The sequence below is a fragment of the Musa acuminata genome, chromosome BXJ3-10 (assembly GCF_036884655.1).
Source record: "Musa acuminata AAA Group cultivar baxijiao chromosome BXJ3-10, Cavendish_Baxijiao_AAA, whole genome shotgun sequence".
In the NCBI taxonomy this organism is placed as follows: Eukaryota; Viridiplantae; Streptophyta; class Magnoliopsida; order Zingiberales; family Musaceae; genus Musa; species Musa acuminata.
The window spans coordinates 29,560,399-29,581,569 of NC_088358.1; the positions used below are offsets into that span (position 1 = coordinate 29,560,399).

Genomic DNA, 21,171 nt, shown 5'->3' on the forward strand with positions numbered 1-21,171 from the left:
TCGCATCACATAAAAAGATTTGAGACCACAAAAAAAAAAAAAAAGGTTTATTCCCGCACAACTCATAATCTCTTCCCTTTTATTGTTTATTATAATATGATATATTTTTCTCATTGCTATAACAAAACCAATATCGTTCCGAATTTATTATTATGGACCGAAACCACCTAAATTCCATGTATAAAGGGGGACGCCGCTCGTGGCACCGACCCGTCCTCGTTCGCGTTTTCGTTTCGTTCCTTATCTTTCTTCTCCCCTCGTTCCGGGTTAAGTTCAGAGGCATCTTCGGAACTGAAGGTAGGTTTCGATGTTGTTTCTTCTGTTGCTCCTTTCTTCATATCCTACTTCTTTTAGGCATTGGTGTGTGTGGAGTTTGCCCTCGGTGTTTTGTTGCTTGTGCAGTGTTGTTCCTTAGGTTTGATGGGCTGCATCTCTGCCGTCATTCCCAAACTCTTCTTCTTGAAGCAGTTTGCCCTCGATGTTGTTTCTTCTGTTGCTCCTTTCTTCATATCCTACTTCTTTTAGAAATTGGTGTGTGTGGAGTTTGCCCTCGGCGTTTTGTTGCTTGTGCAGTGTTGTTCCTTAGGTTTGATGGGCTGCATCTCTGCCGTCATTCCCAAACTCTTCTTCTTGAAGCAGTACCTTGATCTTGATTATCTTTTCTGTCCTCGTTCATCTTTGAGGGCATTAGGCAAATCCATGTCAATTTTTGGTTGTACAGAGCTTAATGACACGTTAAAATTCTTGATTTGATGGTTTCTCCCTCTTTTCCAGACAGTTCGATCGGCAAAAAAAAAAAAGAGCATAATTATGGTATTGAATTTTTACAACATCGCTTGATGTCAAGGGAATCGTCCTTTTGCTAAAACCGTGGCCTTATTGCTAAGTATGGAATCAAGTTATAGGTTTCTTTGATAAGGATACCATATCTGCGAAAAAGTAACAGAGCGGCCATAGTCGTTTACTGGGATGTTGGCATGATGAAGCTTTGTGGGATATAATAGACAGATCTTGTCTACCTTGGAAGAACCATGAAGCTGAAATGAATATCAAGTTGAGGTTTCTGAATGTTGTATAAGAGTGATGGGGCATATACTAGGGTGAAGCCTAGGTGTCATATGAGATTGCTCCTTTGCGATCCAGGTGACCAAAGTTCGAGTCATGCACACAACCTCTTTCCTTGGAGGGGTACCGTTGAGTAATTCATTGCATGGCTTACTGAAAGTATCATATCATCCCTTTGCGTGCTAGGCTAACTGTAACTTGTACACAAAATGTCCTAAGCCTTGATATATTAGCATTCATGTTGCTCTAGATATATCAAATCGATCTGGAATTAGTTATATTGCAATCTCATAATAGGTTTTCTTTTTGTTTTTTGGGGGGTTTCTGAACTTGCTAACTATGCATTTATGTGCAAATGCATGGGGTTCAAGTGAACGATTAGCTTGTTTGTTTAGTATATGGCACTAACGTGATTGTTTAGTACTCAAATCTTGTGCATGATATTATGAAACAATTTGTCTGAATTACTTTAGCATATCATGCTCTTAGAGAAAGTTTTTTGTTTGTATACCCATTTGTATGTAGAAGAATGAGCATGTACTTGCTTTATGTGGATAGGATTCGAGCTCAAAGCAACGGATACAAAATTTTGTATCATATATATGTATATTTTTTGTAATGACTAAATGTACAAAACTTTATGTTTTTGTATGATACCACAATGTTGTAATATTTTGGATGTGCATGATTATGATACCTACTAAATTTCTCGCATAAGTATGCATATGGCTTTTTATATGCTTGTTTGAATTATAACTTTTCTTTTGACTACTTGTGTGATTTTGGTGTTATACAGAGAACTAGTGTTCTTTAGAAGGAGACTTTCTCAGGCTCAACAGTAAATCATGCTAAGCAGAATATTTGCTGAATCGGATCAACAACTTAATATTAATTTTGGTTATCAATGCTCTGTTAAACAAGAATGTTCAAGCAAAGAGTTTCCTGCAAGCAGAAGTTCATTTGCTTTCTTATCAGGGGCTGCTATAAGTGCAAATGCAACTTTAGCTAACACCAATATTGGCAATGGTTTACTTGGGATGGGAATTTTGCCTAATTTGGATTCTCCAAAAACATTTCATAAGGTCGCTTCTTTGACATCATTATCGAGTTTGGATGTTTTATCATCTTCTTCAAAGACCAACATAACAAGTTCAATTGGAAGCATGTCTTCACATGGTGATTTCTTAGATTCAGATGTGGGTATGTTCAAATCGATGAGTGCTCCCATAAGTGGAGGCTTCCTGAATGTCATGGAAGTGCAAATGGCAGGTGGAGCTGCTGGTGAAGACAGAGTACAAGCTGTATGTTCGGAGGAAAATGGATGGCTATTTTGTGCAATTTTTGATGGCTTCAATGGGCGCGATGCAGCTGACTTTCTAGCTGGAACTTTATATGAGAATATTGTGTTATATCTAAATCTATCGGACTCAAGAATAAAGGATAATGATGTTAAGAATTTAGGTAGTGTTTATGCAAATGATTTCATCCAGCACTTTATAGAGGATGATAATTTCCATAAACAAACACATCTGTTGGCTAATGGTTTCAATGATCTAGGAGTTGTTCATGACCAAGAGGATGAATCCTTGTCTGATTCGTTTAGATGTGGCATAGTTAATTGCCTTCAACTAGCTCTTGCACAAGCGGAAAGTGATTTCCTGCATATGGTTGAACGAGAAATGGATGACCGACCGGATTTAGTGTCCATTGGATCTTGTGTTCTGGTTGTGTTTCTTCATGGATCAGATTTATATACACTCAGCCTAGGTGATAGTCGTGCTATACTGGCAACATCTGAACAAAAGAACATTGATACCAAGGATTTGGAAGCAATTCAGCTTATGGAATGTCACTCAGTTGATAACGAGATGGAACGTATGCGACTTCTGTCTGAGCACCCTGATGACCCTAAGACGATTGTACATGGCAAGGTGAAGGGAAAACTGAGACTAACTCGTGCATTTGGAGTAGGATATCTAAAAGAGGTAGCATCAATTGAAACTATGTGTTTCATGCTTGTAAACTGTAATTTTTATCCACTTTCAAAAATTTGTCATTTAGCTTTTTTTTAATTATGCAGAGAAAGATGAATGATGCTTTGATGGGTATACTTCAAGTTCCAAATCTGTGCAGCCCACCGTATATCTCCACAGAACCATCTGTTAGTGTCCACAGACTGTCAGAAGGTGATCGTTTTGTGATATTAGCTAGTGATGGTCTGTTTGACTTCTTGAGCAACGACGAAGTTGTGAAGCTAGTATCTTCTTACATTTTAAGCTCCCCAGCTGGTGACCCAGCCAAGTTCCTAGTGGAGCAGCTTCTCTCAAAAGCCGCCAAAATGGCAGGTATGGTCACGCATCAGTGAAATTGTTTCCATGTTCATTGAAGTTCGATTTTTTTGGTAACTGACAAAATTCTTCACTCTATGGTGTATCAAGCTACACATGAGATTATACCTATGATGATACTTCTACAAGATAAACCAACTATATTCAACCCTTTTTTATTATAGAAATTAACCAGTTCCTTTGTGGCAAGATTGAATTTTATTTTCCAGAGAACATCCCCAGAAGTCACTAAAGTAGGCTGAAAATGAGTGCTTCTATTATAAATAAATTATTCCATGTGTGGTTTATATGTAGAGGTTATTTCAGTGAGTATATCAGTGGACTTGAGTTCAGTAGGTTTGTTATGTAAAAGATGCAACACCTAGTAGCCATTAGATGTATTGCAATGCCTTCAGAATATTATCTAAGAAGGATCTTTTCAGTATTTACAAAGATGAAAACTACTGGTAGGCTCAATAGATGTATATATGATAATCTCTTTGGGAATCAATTGTTTGATCGTGGATGTTAGTGCGAGTTTAATGCTTGAGTTGCAGCCTCGAACTCTCAGAAAACTTGAAGAACATTGAACTACAAATTATTGAAATTGGAAAACCTGTGTGAGGTTCCCCTGTTTTAGGGCAATTCCTCTGCATGATATCCCCATCTTCCATTTGGTACTTGACAAAGTAAATGAAGGTTCTTGACCAAAGTATACCAAATGGTATGCTTTTCAAGTCACTTTTTAACTCGATGATGGTGCATCGTGTAACCTGAGATATTAGAATGCAACAATTCTATGAGAGCTCTTCATTATTACTCTGAATATTTAATGGAATTATAAGAATAAAGAATATATCTCTAAGATTAATAGCCATGTAATATAATTGGTGTTTCCCATGCGTTTAACATTCCACTCTTTGAATAGCTAGTCTAGTCTGTCTAGATACATCACATTCCACAGAAGAATTTGCTTTATTGTAATTTTGGGCAAGTTATTTACATAAATATTTTTTAAAATATTTTATTACTTATTTGAACATTTAAAATGCTAGAAACCAGTGTGATGGGTTAAGGGAGGGAAATTGTTAGACATAATCATGATACAGATAATATGGAAGTTATATTTGAATCAAAGAAAGAGATACATGCCTGGAATCCTTAGCATTCAGACTTCCAATTTCAAACCCTTTGAGACATAACTATTATAGAGATCATATTAGGATGATTGAGGTCTCTTCTTAGTGTATATCTAGATCCACTGAACCCAAATTGAGGTCTGTGCAGCTTTTCGGTGGGTTTATTTTTTTTGCAGTCTCCTAGGGTCATTAAAATTGCATCTGCTTCTTTTAATCCTACACGTGGAGCCTCTCTATCTGCATTTACTGAATTTATTGGCATTTGATTTCCTTTGCTACTCTATAATCACATTTAGTCGAACAAAATGCAGTACTAAATGAATATACAGATGAGCCATTCTTGGTCAGGGAGAAGTGACGAAGAGAGTTCCTGGTCATAATTCACTGCATAGGTTGAAGCAATTTAACTTCCATGTGCTAGAACTGATTTGCAACTACTATTAATGCATGACTTCGTTTGAACTGCCTCGATGATCTTTGCATTTACTTGAATCATTTCGTCTGGAACTTCAGTTGTTTCCTGTATAGTTCATGTAACACATCACATTTTCGGGGTCGCAGGGTTGAGTCTAGATGACTTGCTGAGCATCCCTGCTGGCATGAGAAGAAAGTACCATGACGACGTCACAGTAATGGTAATTCTTCTTGGGACTGACAGTCGAACATCAACTGCCTCTACATATTTATGAATGTCAAAAGGTTCATGTTGCCAGAATTATGGATAAGTACTCATCTTGTTAAATGTGGTTAATATTTATTACCTTTCTTCACTTTGTATATATATCCTATTTGTACAAAGTAAAGTTTTCCAACTTCAAAATGAAATTTTGGTGGCACAGTTTTCTTTAATTCTGCTGCACTTGGATTGTGGTCTTCGTCTTATTACAAATATTGCTTTTCATAGATTATGGCCTCAGTCTTGGTGTTACATAGATTATGGTCTTTTAATAAAGGGCGATAGAACCTTTTTTTTTTTTTTTCTTTAAAACGTGGTCTGGTTTATTGGCGCATCTTTAAATGCTTTTTAAGCTATGGCTCTGCCCGGTCCCCTCCTTGAAGGGTCTACACTTATTCAAAAGCGTTGGTGATACTTCCATTTCTTATCGTCCCAATATCAACAGTCCCTACGACAACACACGGAGATGATGCAGCCCGATGCAGCGGTGGGTCTGCTGCTATCTTTACAGGTGAAGAAAGCTCTCCAGAAATAACTCGAGCGTTGGTGATACTTACGTTTCTTATCGTCCCAATACCACCGGTCCTTGTGACAATACAGGGATGAGGACACGGCGAGCAGAGACGCCTTCGTCTCGTACTCCCACCGACACTCTGATAGAGAATCTCAACTTGCCTCGGAGAGCCACAGTATTAAATTCCTGTCCGCCCCAATCAATGCACGATGCAATTTCCTAGCCAATGGTCCTCATCACGCTTTGCTTTAATTGCTTTATCCCTCGTCCCAACCCGAACAGAACAAAAAATTATACACGTACGTATATACCTTATTTATGTAGAAATAAAGGAAGAGGCAGACATTGTTGTTTGATGTAGAGGTCTCCTCCACCTCTTCTAAGAAGTGAAAACAAACGAGTAAAACGGCACATTCCTAAGTCGAAGCATATCGAGTAATAGAAAGCGTGTCGAGTGCTTGTATCGCTAATACTAAGCCACCCAGCCCTGAAGAAGTGAGAGCATTCAACTCACCTTCCTCACCAAACACCACCTAAAAGCATTCGTTCCAGGCCATCCTCTCCACAAAGAAAGCTGTCATGTGGTGGTGGAAGCAGTAGCAGTAGCAGTAGCAGCCGCCTTCTGGAGCTTGTTTTACTTGACAGGTTACGAGGTCCTTATCACGGCCAATTTATTTGGACTCTTTCCCAACCCGACTCGTCGCCGTTCAATCACTGTTTGGAGAGAAGAGAGAGGATAAAGTAGCTCCATCTTTTGCATGCTAATCATCAAAATCGCCTCTCAGTCTTTCTGCAAGACAAGAATTGCACACTTTTGGAGGTTCCACTGAAGTAGGAGGCGGCCGGAACCGGAGAGGTTAAGTCACAAGATGAAGCCCAGGAACACCAGCCGTGGAAAGCCGCAAAGTTGCTGTTTTGGATTGCTGGCCGTAATCTTTCTGATCTCGCTGAGCTACCTTACCATGTCCAAAACCAGCATGTTGCGCTTCTCCGTTGGTATCTTCCTGCTGCTGAGCCACATAAAGGTGAGAAACGGCAGATCACTCCGGTTCTCACAACTTGCTTTTTCTGCAGTGAACTCTCAGCTACCGCCGATGACGAACGGGAATACCTCCGACATGGCATCTGATGTCCATCCTGTGACGGAAGATTCTTCGATCCGTTCTCAAGGACTAGGTATGCAAACTCATCATATTTCTCTGTCTTTTTTCCTTCTTCTTTTTTTCTCCTTTTAAACCAATGATTTCGAAATCAAGTTTAGTTTCTGCAAAGCTGAACTCCATACTTTTCACTGCAAAGCCCATCTTTCACCAGCTGAAGGGTTCCTTGTACTATTTGTTTCTCAAGTATGACACAGGGAAAGATTCCCCTCTCTCCCTAAGGAACCAGTTTGGTTGAGCACATATCTTACTTACCTCATGGCTAGAAAAAAACAAGCACTGAGCAAGGCCTTGTTTGTTAGTTGAAGGATCTAATCTAGTTGATTCATTCATCTATCAGAAACAGAGGAGGCGGAACTGGGAAGAAGCCTGGCTTGTGAGCTGAAAGATGGTCAGTGTGAGACGGGTCACGGTAGGATGGTGGTTAAGAATTCTTCAACCGTTGTTGATCAAGATCCGACAAGAGTGATGGCTAGCTCAGATGAATTAGGTAGGGTGTCAACCTTTCAAATTTGACTAAATCGAACCATCCACACTCTTTAGGCATTCCTCTAAAAGAGGGGAGCTAAATTGAGCTCTGTTTGACACCATTTTTTTTTCTGATTAAAAACTTCAGTTTTTAATGAAGAAGAAAGACGTGATAATGTAAAGCCCGGGAGGAAACCAATATGTGATCTTTCAAACACAAAATCAGATATCTGTGAAGCAGATGGAGATGTTAGAATTATCGGCAAGGATACCCGCATGATATATGTTGCAAACTCTGAATTCAGCAACAGAGAAACAGGTGAATCATGGACCATCAAACCTTATGCTCGTAAGTGGGACAAAGGCTCAGGTGCTAAAGTTCGGGAGGTAACGATGAAACTAGTGAAGAGTCACGGAGAAGATAAACACTGCGATGTTAATCATACTGTCCCAGCTTTGGTCTTTGCAATTGGTGGATGGACTGGAAATTTCTTTCATGACTTTGCTGATGTGTTGGTTCCTCTCTTTGAGACTTCGTACCATTTTGAAGGCAAGGTCCAATTTCTCATAGCAAACATCAAACCGTTGTGGATCAACAAGTACCACAAATACTTTGAGAAGCTCTCACGGTACGAAATCATCGACTATGACAATGATGATAGAGTGCATTGCTTCAAGCAAGTGACTCTTGGACTCCGGTGCGACCAAGGTGACTTTACAATCAACCCCTCGAAAGATCCTTATGGTTATACCATGGCCGACTTCACCAAGTTCACAAGAAGTGCTTACTCACTGAAGAGAGATCATCCAGTGCGGCCAGGTGAACAAGCTGGTAAGAAGCCAAGGATATTGATCGTAACAAGGAAGGCGACCCGAAAATTCACGAATGTAAAGGAGATAGTTCGTATGACTAAGAAGGTGGGCTTCAATGCAGTGGTCACTGAGGCTGATGCCAACATTACTAGATTTTCGCAGGTGGTGAACTCATGCGATGTGATGATGGGTGTTCACGGATCAGGACTTACTAATATCGTCTTCCTTCCAACACACTCTGTGGTGATCCAAGTAGTCCCTTGGGGCAATCTAGATTGGATAGCTGGGAATTACTTCAGAGATCCTTCCAGGCAAATGAAACTGCATTATTTGGAATACAGTATCAATGAGGAAGAGACTACTCTGTCGGAGTTGTATCCAAGAGACCATGCAGTGTTCAAAGACCCAATGTCGCTTCACCATCAAGGATGGGATACATTTTCCAGGATTTTCCTGGTTGAGCAGAATGTGAAGCTTGATGTGAGGAAGTTTAGGTCTGTCCTGGAACATGCTCTTCAACTTCTCCGTGAGCAGCAGTACAGATGAATTTATCTGCTTATCATCAGTGAGCAGGTTGCATTACCATGCATTCAGTTCTTAGCGAAAGGTGACAAGTTGCTGGTTGATTTCTTCATTTATACTAGCTGTTTCGAAGTGAGATAGGAGATACTATAATGTTGATATGGCTCACATTGCGTTCTTGTTGAAACATTGTCAGGTATGTAAGTATCAAAATACATATTCGGTTCTGCATTCTTTTCCAGAAATAATTAAATGTTACATTCCATGGAAGTGTTTTGTGACATCTCTGACTTATGCCCTGGCTACTGACAATTTGCATTCTAAACTGTGGCAAGCTTGGTTCTAAGCTACTAGTTTTGTTGGGATTTCTCCTACCTTTTCCTAAAAAGAGTATATTAACTGCACAATAAACGTTTCATATCTTAAGAGCCTTTTTTCACTATTTGGTTACTTCATAAAGGAAAATTTTTTAGAGGTCAAGTTTTAAATGTGGAGTTTATTCATTGCTTACCTAGTAAAAATTGAGTTCCATGGAACTATTAACAGTCTTGAGGGGAAGTAAATGAGTTAAACCTGAATAAGAATTCAATAAATAAATATATATATATATATATATATATATGAGATTTCCCTTCCTTTTCTGAAAGAAACCCACATGTACAACAAGCATATTATCACAAGAAAATAGTAGCCATCCTAAAGATAGTGTTTGCATGATTTTTTGTTTGTCAGTATGAAACTGTACAAGATTTTAAAGCATAAATTACCTGATTTCACTGGTTTTTCACTTGGTAGGCCCCAGCTTTAAGTGACCTTTCGCCATTACTTTGTTACTTTTTGTGAATGAGTAATGCACTGAAGGACAAAGAGCCCTTTTGTTGGTTGTATCATGGCACTTGGTTTCTGATTTCTGTCATTGGTATGCAACTGATGTAAATGATTAAAGTATGCATGGATCAAGGACCCTTTGAGACCCACCACCTACATTTAGGGCTGCATGTTTGTGGTGAATTTGGCAGTCCCCAGCCTGAAATGCTAATCATGTGGCATTGATTTGTAGCTGCAACTTGAGGACAAGAGTAGATGATCATTATTTGTGTCTCATGGTGGAACTCCTAAACCAATGTTGTTAGCCTGTCTTATGTAGTACAAATTATCAATCATGGTTTTTTTGAAGATAGCCTTTGAACCCCATGGAAGGCAGGTTTTTAAGTCATGGACCCAAAGGGATTCTTACTTGTTTTCACCCCTTCTTTAATCTCGTTAGATAGACCAAGACGATGATCTTAATTAGATAAAGTTTTAGCACTTTGTCTGAAGTTTTGACTACACTAACGAGGCTGAGTCAGGTCAAACTTGGGTAATTGGCAACTGATGTCACCTGGCCAAACAGCTTAATATTTTGTCCAGCAGCTGAGAACTCAACGCTTTAGTTGTTGTTGATTGATTAGGGATGCCGAAGCAAGAAACATATCCAACCTGACCTCTTTTTACCACTTATCAAAGTGCATATAATTCTATTTTACATGAACCCGGCAAGATCAATTTGATTTCAAATTGGTGCACAACCCGAGTATGGCACACCACGGAAGCCTGATCATTTCCACTGTCTGCCTAAACCTAGCCTGAACATATCTTTTACAACTCTTTGTTTTTGCGAAGGCCATAGCAACTCAAAGACTTGATGTTTAATGATTGTGGCTTTTGTTTGTATCATTCTAAATGACTTGGCACTCGGCAAGGTTTTCTTTTTCTTTTTTCTTTTTTTCTCATTTAATATGTACATGAGTGAGCATATGGAAAAAAGATCAACATTTTTGACACGCATGACCTGATATGGTAGGTCCAATGAAATCAATAGTTTCATATCCATATTTTTTTTAATTAGATGGTTCATGAAAAAAAAAACCAGGTGTCATGTTGATGATGACTTGGTCTAATCTACAGCTAATCGATATGACAGACAAGCTCATGCTCCAAAGAATTAGCTAGATGGTTTAAATTGATTGAGAAAAAACATGTAATCCAAGATGCTGGGCAGGCAATTCAACAAGGATGGTGCAAAAGTTAGAATTCTGAAGCCTCCATGGGAAATCATGTGGGCCAATTCACTGCTTCGATGCCAACGTCAGGATTGGTGGGTGCAGGTCAGTTATGGTTATGGTGAAAGCATTAAATAAACTTATCTACTCTGTTTCCTTGTGATGATAGCATGCATGTCTCATATTAATATTTCACATGACTCTCTTGGGGAAACCCCAGGCAGTAGGCAAAGCCTTGAGGAAAACAACACAAGCACTTCACTGCATGTGCTTTACTGGGTATTGATAAGAACAGAGCTGGCAACTACATGGTGAGAGGTGGGGTTTGGTTCATGACATTTGATATTTTGTGTTGAACAGCCATGGAAGATGCATGGATCTCCCACCTGCCCACACTGCTGTCACAGGAAAAGAAGGTTGAATTTTATGAGTTCTTGTGATTCAGGTGTCAGGATCAGCTCAAGATTTACTTTCCTCACAAATGCTTTTCGACCACCCGCTTTTCCTCAACAATAAGATTTTCATGTCTTTAACTATTTACCTATTGGTTTTCGGTCGGTTCGTCAGTCGGTTTCTGCTTTGGAAAATATCATTTTCGCTTTTGAGATGAATGATTGGGTTCATAAAATTTGCTTTCAATTCGATATCGGTCCAATGCCTTTGCTTCGCTCAGAATTAATCAGTGACGTATAAATTGCAGCTACCAGTGACAATGATTTGCTCACAGAAAAGGAAATAGAAAGTCCTGCAAATTTTCTACGATTTATACTTGGTTGTCAAAGAAGTTCCCTTCAGCATGGTAGTTGAGGAGCTGTTGCACATGTTCTTGAACACGAAGGCTTGTTCTTGGTGGGTTGGTGCTCAATTGTTGTCGAGTCACAAGCAACTTTGCTTCTACCGAAAAGAAAGGGAAAGTAAATAAGACCTGTTCATGATAAGGACAAACAAATGAAACATAAATAGGAGAATACTCTCATACACTCCATGTTAAGAAGTACAAAGTTTTTGGATCATGAAACTTTTTGAAGTATGTACGATGCGCTAACTATCTGATGATGAAATAACAAAGACCTGTGGATCAAACTGAGTATGGGAGTTTGGCACACAAATTTGTGTGTGTTCAGAGGCTCCAAGACACAGACAGAGGTTGACTATCTCAACATGAGATGCACCCCAAAATTCACCATCTTCCAACTTTACTTTTGATGCTAATTGCCACCCTTCAAAGTACCATCCTGCATCTAAAAAGCTCCGTTAGTACCCTTCCTAATGCCACACTTGTTCAACCTGCTCTGATGACAAACAAATATAACACCACCATTAAGAAGAGAAGGAAAAAGGCACATAACACCACATTTTAGAAACTTAAAGCTCATAATAATGTATGGAACTTATAAAATGCACAAGAAATATTAAGAAGTTGATTTTGTTTGGGTTGATTGAGCCATCCAAGAGAAGCTTCAGTGGTGATTTGGTTTCCCAAAGACCTAATATGATGGACCTGCATGTGTTCAACCAGCTTCAACGGCGGTGTCCTTGCTGTGGTTTGTGGTGGTGCAGTCTGCACATTACCCCGTACAAAATAATGGTCTTAAAGCACTCCCAAAAGCACAGAGATAACCTCTAAAAGTTGCCGGTGAAAGAGCATGTCCCAAGTTGTTCTAAAAGCATGGACTGCAACCTCCCAAGGCGTCTTTTTTGCTTTGGTTGTTCATCTCAGCATTATTCTATGCCTTTGCCTTCGGCAGGAGCGTTGTGGCTGCCTTTATGTTGTGGGAGGACACAAATGGCAGCGACATCAAAGCAAGACAGAAGTAAGTTCAAACTTTTCGTGTGTGTGCAATCTACGTTTTACTGAGGCCTCTTCCTCATGTCTCCAACAGTGCAATCCGATTCCTATTGACAAATCCTTCTGGATGATTACAAGTTTCTAGTGGAAAACAATGAAGTGTTCCTTCGGATGTGCCACATTAAATATCACTGCCATCGGAGTGGGAGAAACGGATAGGCACTAAGCATGGAGGAGAAATACTTGATTGATAGTGGGGAAAGGAAGAAGGAACCAATCCACTACTAGATAGGCGGGGGGGGGGGGGGGCATTTCAAGAGCACTGTTGGCTTGTTCTGCTAAATACGCTTCCATGGCATTTGAGATAAGAATTTTGTTATTAGAAAAAGGAAAAGAGGAATAAGAAATAAACATTCAATCTGTATAACAAATCACAAACCAAAACATCCCCCAAATTTTCTGCTTTCTTTTTCGCTTCATCTTTTGTTTTCCCAAGAATTATTCATTCATCCATGCAGAATCTTTGATAGCTTGCTAGTCAAAATGATGGCCTTCCAAGTAGAGGATCAGATGCTACAGTGGATCATGGAGATTTGTTTTGATATTAAACAGGGTGCGGAGCTCCAGACCAAGTCAAGGTAGCCGGTGGGAGGCCATCGTCCCTATCACGCATTCCCATTTTTATGCTTTTCTTGCCGAGATGAAAAGCTCGGTTAATGCCCCCAACTGCTTTAGCGGACCCAACTTGCGTCAGTCGAACTTTGGACCAATTCCATGTCTCGGGAAGAAGGCAAGAACGTGAGATTGCCAAGTTCGTCAACCGCAGCCACGGCCAAGTTTTACCAACTACTGCAGACATGACATAAACAACACATGTAAAATAGTTAGATGGTTTCTTGTAATCTACTCATGTCATTGAGTCTGGCAGGAAGCGGCTTTCAGGCTCCATGTGAGTGGATAGAGATTGGCCTGTCTGCACAAAGAAAACTCTGCCATATATCATCTTGAAGAGTGGAGGATCGAGGCCGGTACCGCCTGCGAGGATGGCGGCCAAGTTGAAGATGTTCCGGAACGCCGGCCAGTCCCAAAGATTCCGGTTCGTGGTGCTCGTCATAGGGTGCTTTCTGGTCTCCATGACCTTCATAGTGGTGTCGAGGCCTCTTGTTTTTCCTTCCCGTGAGTTCCTTCGATCTTGTTTTTGTTCTCTGTCCACTGGTTTTTTTTGGGTTCATCGGCTTGGATTCCTGCAAATTCTGATGCTAAAAGTGATATGTTTGACCGGGGTTGCAGTCAGTTCAAGGTTGCGTCCGAAGAAATCAGGTGCACCCCCCGGGCTTGAATCTGTAATTCATGGATGTTTTTGGTGTTCGATCCGAACAGCTATGATTGTAGCCAGAGATTTTATGCTTGTGAGATCATCTTTTAAGAGTCGTAATCTTTCGCTTCCCAGATGTGGAGCCAAAGAAAGCAGCGGACTCTTCACCTTATTCGGCCCCCTTCATGCGAGAAGACGAGCAAATTACTCAGCAATCAGGTGAGCATATGTTTCAGTTTGCATCTTTCGCCAGATCAATAGATCTGGCTCAGCTCAGCTCCTATTTTGGGTTGAACTCCACAGCACACCGGAAGAAAGAGGAAAATAGAGGTTTAGCTGGTGAAGCATCCTGAGTTTCTCTGATGTCTAGCACTGTCTGGTTTCTATTTGAGATTGAGTTTAGAACAGTTTAGTTTGATTTTTGAGCTTTTATGCAATCTAGTGAAGATTTGCTTCATCTTTCAGAAAAGAATGCAGAGGAGAATCTCCAGGTCAAAAATAACGGCGCCGTTGCTGATCCAATCGAGGAAGACAAGACGGACATCGATGAAGTACTGGGTATGGCCATCATCACCGAGAGCTGAGAACCGACATGGGGAAGGTCTAGACTTGGTTTGACGGATCTGAGGCAGCTAAAGCTTTTGCTCAACTTGTTGCAGAGAGCACAAGTGAGGCGGAGGAGGACAGGACGAAGAACGATGGGAGCTCCGACCGAGACGAACCACACAATCGAATGACGCTGCCGACGGTCTCCAATTACACCATCAACGATAATGTTCAGGTGGAAAACAAGACCGCTCCCGACCAACCGGGTATGTCGATCGTCGATCACCACTGACATCAAATCCGAAGCAGAACACAGCGTTTTCTCGACATTACAACACCGTGTTGCCTGATGCAGTCCAGGAAATCAAGGATGTGGAGAAGAAGCTGTCGTGTGAGTTTTCGGACCCTCGAGTGGATATCTGCGAGATGTCCGGCGACATCAGAATCCCTGGGAATTCTTCGGATGTCATCTTCGTGGAATCTCCGGGGAGAAATGAGGTGTTCCGTTTTCGTCCATACGCTCGCAAGGGGGACGAAGCCGCATCCAGTCGCGTCCGGGAGTTGGCCGTGAAATATAGCACTGCAGCACCTGAATGCACCGTCAACCACGACGTCCCTGCGATCGTTTTCTCGGCCGGCGGCTACACCGGCAACCTCTTCCACGATTTCACCGACGTGCTCATCCCGCTCTTCCTAACCTCGCGTCCATTCGACGGCGAGGTTCAGTTCGTCGTAAGCGACATGAATCCCTGGTGGATCTACAAGTACCTCCTCGTGTTTAAGCAGCTCTCCAAGTACCCGGCGATCGATTTCGACAAGGACAAGGGCGTGCATTGTTTCAGCAGGGTGATCGTGGGTCTTCGAGCTCACAAGGAGCTAAGCATCGATCCCGCTAGAGCTCCCAATGGCTATTCCATGGTTGACTTCGGCAAGTTCATCAGGAACACCTTCTCGTTGGAGAGGGAAACGATGTCCAACATCGAAGATCTCGCCGGAAAGCGGCCGCGGATACTGATCATTGCAAGGAAGCAATCGCGGGCGTTCGTGAATCTCTCCGAGATAACTCGGCTGGCGGAGCAGTTGGGCTTCGAAGCGGTCATCAATGATGGAGAGGCGGGAGGCGACGTAGCTCAGCTTGCAAGGCTGGTGAACTCGGTGGACGTGATGGTCGGAGTGCATGGATCCGGGCTCACCGGTTTGGTGTTCCTGCCGCCCAATGCAACCATCATACAGGTCGTGCCATGGGGAGGCTTGGAATGGATATCTGCGCTGGATTTTGGAGATCCAGCCAAGGATATGGGGCTGAACTATGTGCAGTACAGTATAAGCATCAAGGAGAGCACTCTGAGAAAGCAGTACCCGAAGAACCACCCCGTGTTCAAGGATCCCCTCTCCTTCCACAAGCAAGGAGCTGATGTCGTGAGGTCTACATTCATGGATAAACAGAACGTAAAGCTTGATACCAAAAAGTTCAAGAATGTCCTGTGGAAAGCACTCGAGCATATCATCCAATAGCAGAATTGGAGGGGAACTCCATGTTCTAATTCTTTTCTTTCATCAACTCGTCTTCTTTGCCATGATTCAGAGTGGTTTTTCAGAAACTTTTTGTAACTAAAATCGAGTTGCTCTGCTCACACAGATTCAAACATTTTACAGAGATTACGTTGTGTTGTTGTCGAGATGAGGGTATCAGATCACTTTGCTGGCTTTTTAGCGAAAAATGGCAACTTCAACCTTCCTTGATCTCGAGACAAACATAAAACCTCAGCGGTCACAGGCATTCTTGAAGAATGTAAATGCAGAGATGATTTATGCCTGGATGATCGAGGAGCAAGCACTTTTTTTATCTATCATACTCAAGATTTTAGCAAGCTTTGTTGAGACATCGAGTGTGATGGATCATCTGGCTGAGAAACCTTTTGCTTGAGCAATTATTTTGGATAATATTTAATTCAAACCGACAGCCGGACGGAAAGTAGGTGTTGCTGTCAGACCGATGAGCATCATCATCACTGATCACTGACCTTTTGTTCTTCCGAGCCACTTTTACCGCCGCACACAGTGTTTACCAGTGTCATTTACTTGTGTGGCTCATGAAAAGGATAAAAACGTGAGAATCACCATCTATCCTCGCTCATTCTCTTCTCTGCTTTAGGATCAATCTCTTCTCTGCTTTCCGGCCAAAACCATGAGAGGACACTCGCTTCTGTGCCACATGAATGGCACAGCAACCAGGGAATCTTCCTGCGGCCACAACAGTGATATTGATATGGCAGTCGTGTGGTGTTCTCCTTGCCAAAACGAAGATAACTTCTACTTTAAACTACAGTTAAGTCCAATCGGAACACTCCGGTTATGATCTCTGAAACTAACTACAATCTGCAAAGCTAATCTTAACCCAAGCTAGAGAAACCCTTTTCTTATCTGAAGTAAAAAAAGTATGGAACGGATCCAATCTGTATCTGTTTGTTTTGTCCATCTCTCGGTGGCACGGCGTCAAGCATTAGCGGAGGAGCACAAGAGAGTGGTGGCAGAGGAAGGACAATTATTGATGTACAACAACAATTTGCATCGAGCTCCATGCCGATCTGAGTCAGTGGGGGCTTCCCTCGAAGTTCGAGATAAAAAGTGCTACAGAAAGATGCTCCACCAACATGATGGGGCAATAACATATTCTCTGTGGCGTGTGATGTCTGGCCAGACCACGCACGGAATTGCTTCATCATATGGCAAGCAGCTGGTAGTCCCAACAGTCACCGCACCACCATTTTTAGGTTTTTGCTTTTAGCTGGCCAGCCACAGCCACGGTCATGATCGAAACATGAGAACACTGCTTTCAAAATCAGATTTTGGTGGCCCTTTGGATGCCCCAGGCGATGGTTGGCCATGCTTTTTCTTCAGCTGTTGGATGAAAATTCAGATGCAGGTGAGAGAGAGAGAGAGAGAGAGAGAGAGAGAGAGAGAGGTGTTTCCAGCCTTGTTTGATAGCTCCTCAACGCCAAAACAAAAGGAGCTATTTATTAGTAAGTTCATGGATGAGATTCGAGTTGTGTCAATGGAGAAGAAGAGATGTTAGACGATGAAGTGGAGTTCCGCACCTTTGTATCACGGGCGTTTAATTCTCGTTTGCCGGAGAGATGAAGAATCCAAGGAAACAAGTAACGAGTGTTGTCTCCTACAGATAAGGATGACGAACCTTGTCATGTCAAAAGCAAATCGTAAAGAGTGAGTGGTCCCTCTCAGTGACCAAACTCCCATATCATCAACACAGTAAAAGAATAGGCGAACATCGACTCTTCAGCTCTCTGTTGTTATTGGCGAGAGATTTTTTCTATCCACCCCACTCCTCATGCGAGCTGTTTCACACTCTTCTGTCCGGTGAGCAGGGAACCAAAGTAAGAGCTATCAGGTGCAGATTTTTACATGTGTTTTCCTGCTAATATTACCAATTAATTTTCAAGCTGGAAGCAGTTGATATCAGAAAGTTCAGACAGTACATGAAATTTTCCATCAAAGGATATTTAACTAGCCAAATATATATATATATACAAATGACTCGAGAACTGAACGACGACAAACATGTCAACTGCTGTGCTCCAATTTCCCAGCATGAGTGATTACATTGTGTAAGATTCATATGTTATAGCCCAATCTAGAGATACACTTGTGTGAGATTACATTTTCTTACAGCAGAAGGGAAATAAATGAATGCAAAAATTAGCACACAAGGATAAAAAATTATATATATGGGAGATCTCTTCCAGCTACAAGCCATGACTCTTAAGCCTCTTTACGGCCGTGAGGCAGGTGCCGGAGAGCCTCCAACAGAGTGTTCCTAAGCCTCCTCAGGTGAGGCTTTACGTTCTGGTTCTCCAAGTAGATCTTGCTGGTCGTGTACCAGCCTTGCTTTTGGATGGAATCGGGATCCTTTAGCACCGGGTGATTCTTGGGGTATTGATCGCTGAGCGAGCTCTCGTCCGCCTTGATGTGGTAGTCCATGTATTTGAGCTGCATGTCCGAAGAAGGCTTCTTGAAGGTGTCCCTCGCCACCCAATCCAGCCCGCCCATGGGCACCACCTGGATGAGCACGGCGCCTGCCGGGAGGAACACCATGTTGGTCAGCCCGGCGCCGTGCACGCCGATCATCACGTCGGCGGAGTTCACCAGCCGCGCGAACTTGGCCAGGTCGGTCGTGTTGTCGGGCTCGGAGACGCGCACGTCGAACCCCAGGCTCATGGCCATGTCCGCCATCCCCCTCTCGTTCAGGAACGCCCTCGTCTTCCTGCGGGATATGATCAGCAGTCTGGGCTTCCTCTTTGCATCCCGCTGGTCGGCCCACGGCGCCGCCGTTGGCCTCTCCAGCCCATACGCCTTCCTCAGCATCGCCTTGAACTCCACCATGGAGTACCCCGTCGCAGTCTTGGAGGGGTCGACGCCCAGCTCCTTGTGGAAGCTCAACCCGACGATGACGCGCGGGAAGCAGCGGACGGCGTCCGGGTCGTCGTCGTCGGCGTCGATGATGTCGTAGTTGGAGAGCTGATTCAGGATCGAGATGAATTTGCTGACCCACCAAGGCTTGTTTTCGGATACCACGAACTGGACCTCGCCATGGAACTGGTAGGATGATATGAAGAGGGGAACAATGACGTCAGTGAAGTCATGGAAGAGGTTGCCGGTGAATCCTCCGATGGAGAAGACCAGCGCCGGGACCTTGTGGTGCACTGTGCATCGCGGGGGCGGCTCATTGCTGGCCAAAGGCTTTAGAGTCCACTCCTCGATGTTCTTCATCGCTGGGCCGTCATGCTTTCTGCAATAAGGTTTGATCTTCCATTCTCGATCTGTCAAAGAAGGGTGGAGGAAGATGGTTCGGGAGCTTCCTCGCAATCTTGCATCGCCTTCCGCTCGGCAGACGTTGGATCTCTTGCTTGTTTCGGAGCATATCGGTTTGCTGATGACGGTCACAGTTTCTTCTGCAACAATTTTTGGAGGAGTTGCAACATCACCTTCGTCATCTTCATCCTCTGCACGTAACGCAACACACGAACGATAGATCAACAGAAGTTGCTGCTTGTGCCTCTCCAAATGATCGACAGAACACATGCAAATTTTCCCAAAGATCTTGTAGATTTAGAGTCCTAATCTTCGTCGCTGCTTGTGCCTCCCCAAATGACCATGTTTTCCTCGAAAACAAGCAGAGGAAAAAGGACATGCAGTCGATATTACCTGGTAGAGCGGCTTCCCAACTCTTCGCCGCAGCCGACTCTGGGACCTCAATGGATTCTATTTCTGCCAATGATCGTAGCTTTGCTGCAAGAAGAACAAACAACAGCAGGCGTTTCTTGAGAACACAAGCTCTAGATGTCGTCAAGAACAGAAAAGCTCAAACAAGAATCAGAGAGAGAGAGAGAGAGAGAGAGAGAGAGAGAGAGAGAGAGAGAGAGAGAGAGAGACCATATGGAGCAGAGCAATAGCGAGCCTTGATGAGAGAGAGGATGCAGAGGGAAAGAAGCATGGCGGCGACGATGAGCGCGTTGCCCGTCCTCCTTGGCTCGAGCCTGGGAGGAGCTCTGAGAGACTTCATCCTTCTCCCTCTCTTCTTCCTTCAACTCCCCAACCTACGCAGCACTCTTCTTCTGAAGTATATTAAAGGCTCAATCTTCTCGCAGACTACATTGTTGTGGCCATTCCCAGGATCGATCGACTGATTGCAAGCCACTTTCACAAACTTGCTTGATCCCTGATCTCTCTGAACCACCCTTGCAATGAACAGAAACCAAAATTATAGCTTTATCACCTCATACTGGACATTTATCGTACTGATGGACATATTGACAAGCTTTTGTCTGGTCAAACATAGCCAGATTTCCATCCTGTAGTTTACCATGATGGCTTGACTTCTCGAGTGATGTTGACTATAAAATGTTTGGAGAAGCGGCATTAGGAAGACCAAAAACATGACAGAAAAGGTTTCCTCACCACATTTCATCAGCAAAATATAATGATGACAACAGTCACAAGAAAAGTAGTAATATCAAAAATTGGAATTTACAATCTTGTAACGCGAGAGAGGTGAAAAGGGAATGAATATTTCTTTTTTCTGTCCAACTTGTGAAGATATCAACAGCCACTGAGATTTTATTTTTTGGTTAGGTAGATAGATAAGATAGATTGGTGGACATATTTTTTTAGTGCTGAAATCTGATTCAGTAAAAGGTTGTCATTTTCTACTAAAATATGCACTGCTTGCTGCAGTTTAAAGGCATGATGATCTAAGGGAGAAGCTACTTTAAGTATGTGCAACATCACCTTACCCCATAAAGAGTTCCTCTCTCTCTCTCTCTCTCTCTCTCTCTCTACAGGAAGAACTTCCACAGAGTTGGTAAGAACAGCTCAACTCCTCTCCTTCCGCCATCTGACTGTTGTGTTGAGTGAACTCGATGTGATTTGTTCGAGAACCACGTGAAATCATTCATAGAAGCTCACATCAAACTCGTGAATGATAGAATCTGTTCTCAGCACCATTGATCCAAATACTGGACGCAGGGCAAAGCAATTTGCACTGCTTTCGTTCATCTGCAAGCCAACTCGATCTCTGAGAAAAGAATGGACAGTCGAACAAGATTGCCGACGAGCCGTTAACATCACTGGATGATAACAACATGACACCACATCACTTTTCATGCCTACCAACGAGTACCGCTGCAAGAAACTATATACATCAGATTCTTCACCAGAAAAATCCAAGTAAATCTTTGTTTTCCCTTCTTTTTCTTTTGGACACAGGAAAGCAGAATA

General features: G+C 42.5%; 4 protein-coding genes across 6 annotated transcripts; 3 read left to right on the top strand and 1 right to left on the bottom strand.

The window, feature by feature from the left end:
* The first annotated feature begins 139 nt into the window (after positions 1-139).
* LOC135650788 (probable protein phosphatase 2C 40) lies at positions 140-5,380 on the top strand. Its single transcript, XM_065170384.1, has 4 exons — positions 140-297; positions 1,862-3,050; positions 3,146-3,410; positions 5,093-5,380. The coding sequence occupies exons 2-4, from the start codon at positions 1,911-1,913 to the stop codon at positions 5,218-5,220; spliced, it is 1,533 nt and encodes a 510-aa protein (XP_065026456.1). The 5' UTR covers positions 140-297; positions 1,862-1,910; the 3' UTR covers positions 5,221-5,380.
* A 792-nt stretch (positions 5,381-6,172) lies between these two features.
* Positions 6,173-11,370, top strand: LOC103968740 (alpha-1,3-arabinosyltransferase XAT3). Of its 2 annotated transcripts, none has more exons than XM_065170383.1 (4): positions 6,173-6,713; positions 6,796-6,897; positions 7,222-7,371; positions 7,498-11,370. In XM_065170383.1, the coding sequence occupies exons 2-4, from the start codon at positions 6,816-6,818 to the stop codon at positions 8,706-8,708; spliced, it is 1,443 nt and encodes a 480-aa protein (XP_065026455.1). In that variant the 5' UTR covers positions 6,173-6,713; positions 6,796-6,815; the 3' UTR covers positions 8,709-11,370. The 2 variants fall into 2 exon arrangements, with proteins under 2 accessions (XP_065026455.1, XP_009380320.2); XM_009382045.3 differs by having other exon boundaries at positions 6,175-6,717.
* A 1,934-nt stretch (positions 11,371-13,304) lies between these two features.
* LOC135650787 (alpha-1,3-arabinosyltransferase XAT3-like) lies at positions 13,305-16,055 on the top strand. 2 transcript variants are annotated; one of them, XM_065170381.1, is made up of 6 exons: positions 13,325-13,691; positions 13,806-13,835; positions 13,966-14,049; positions 14,296-14,388; positions 14,490-14,642; positions 14,732-16,055. In XM_065170381.1, exons 1-6 carry the CDS (start codon positions 13,559-13,561, stop codon positions 15,889-15,891), a joined length of 1,653 nt encoding a protein of 550 aa, XP_065026453.1. In that variant the 5' UTR covers positions 13,325-13,558; the 3' UTR covers positions 15,892-16,055. The 2 variants fall into 2 exon arrangements, with proteins under 2 accessions (XP_065026454.1, XP_065026453.1); XM_065170382.1 differs by lacking the exon at positions 13,806-13,835 and having other exon boundaries at positions 13,305-13,691.
* Positions 16,056-17,940: 1,885 nt separating this feature from the next.
* Positions 17,941-20,371, bottom strand: LOC135650789 (alpha-1,3-arabinosyltransferase XAT3-like). The gene is made up of 3 exons (XM_065170386.1): positions 19,828-20,371; positions 19,600-19,683; positions 17,941-19,397 (listed from the first exon to the last, which is right to left on the bottom strand). The coding sequence occupies exons 1-3, from the start codon at positions 19,955-19,957 to the stop codon at positions 18,157-18,159; spliced, it is 1,455 nt and encodes a 484-aa protein (XP_065026458.1). The 5' UTR covers positions 19,958-20,371; the 3' UTR covers positions 17,941-18,156.
* Positions 20,372-21,171: the final 800 nt, after the last annotated feature.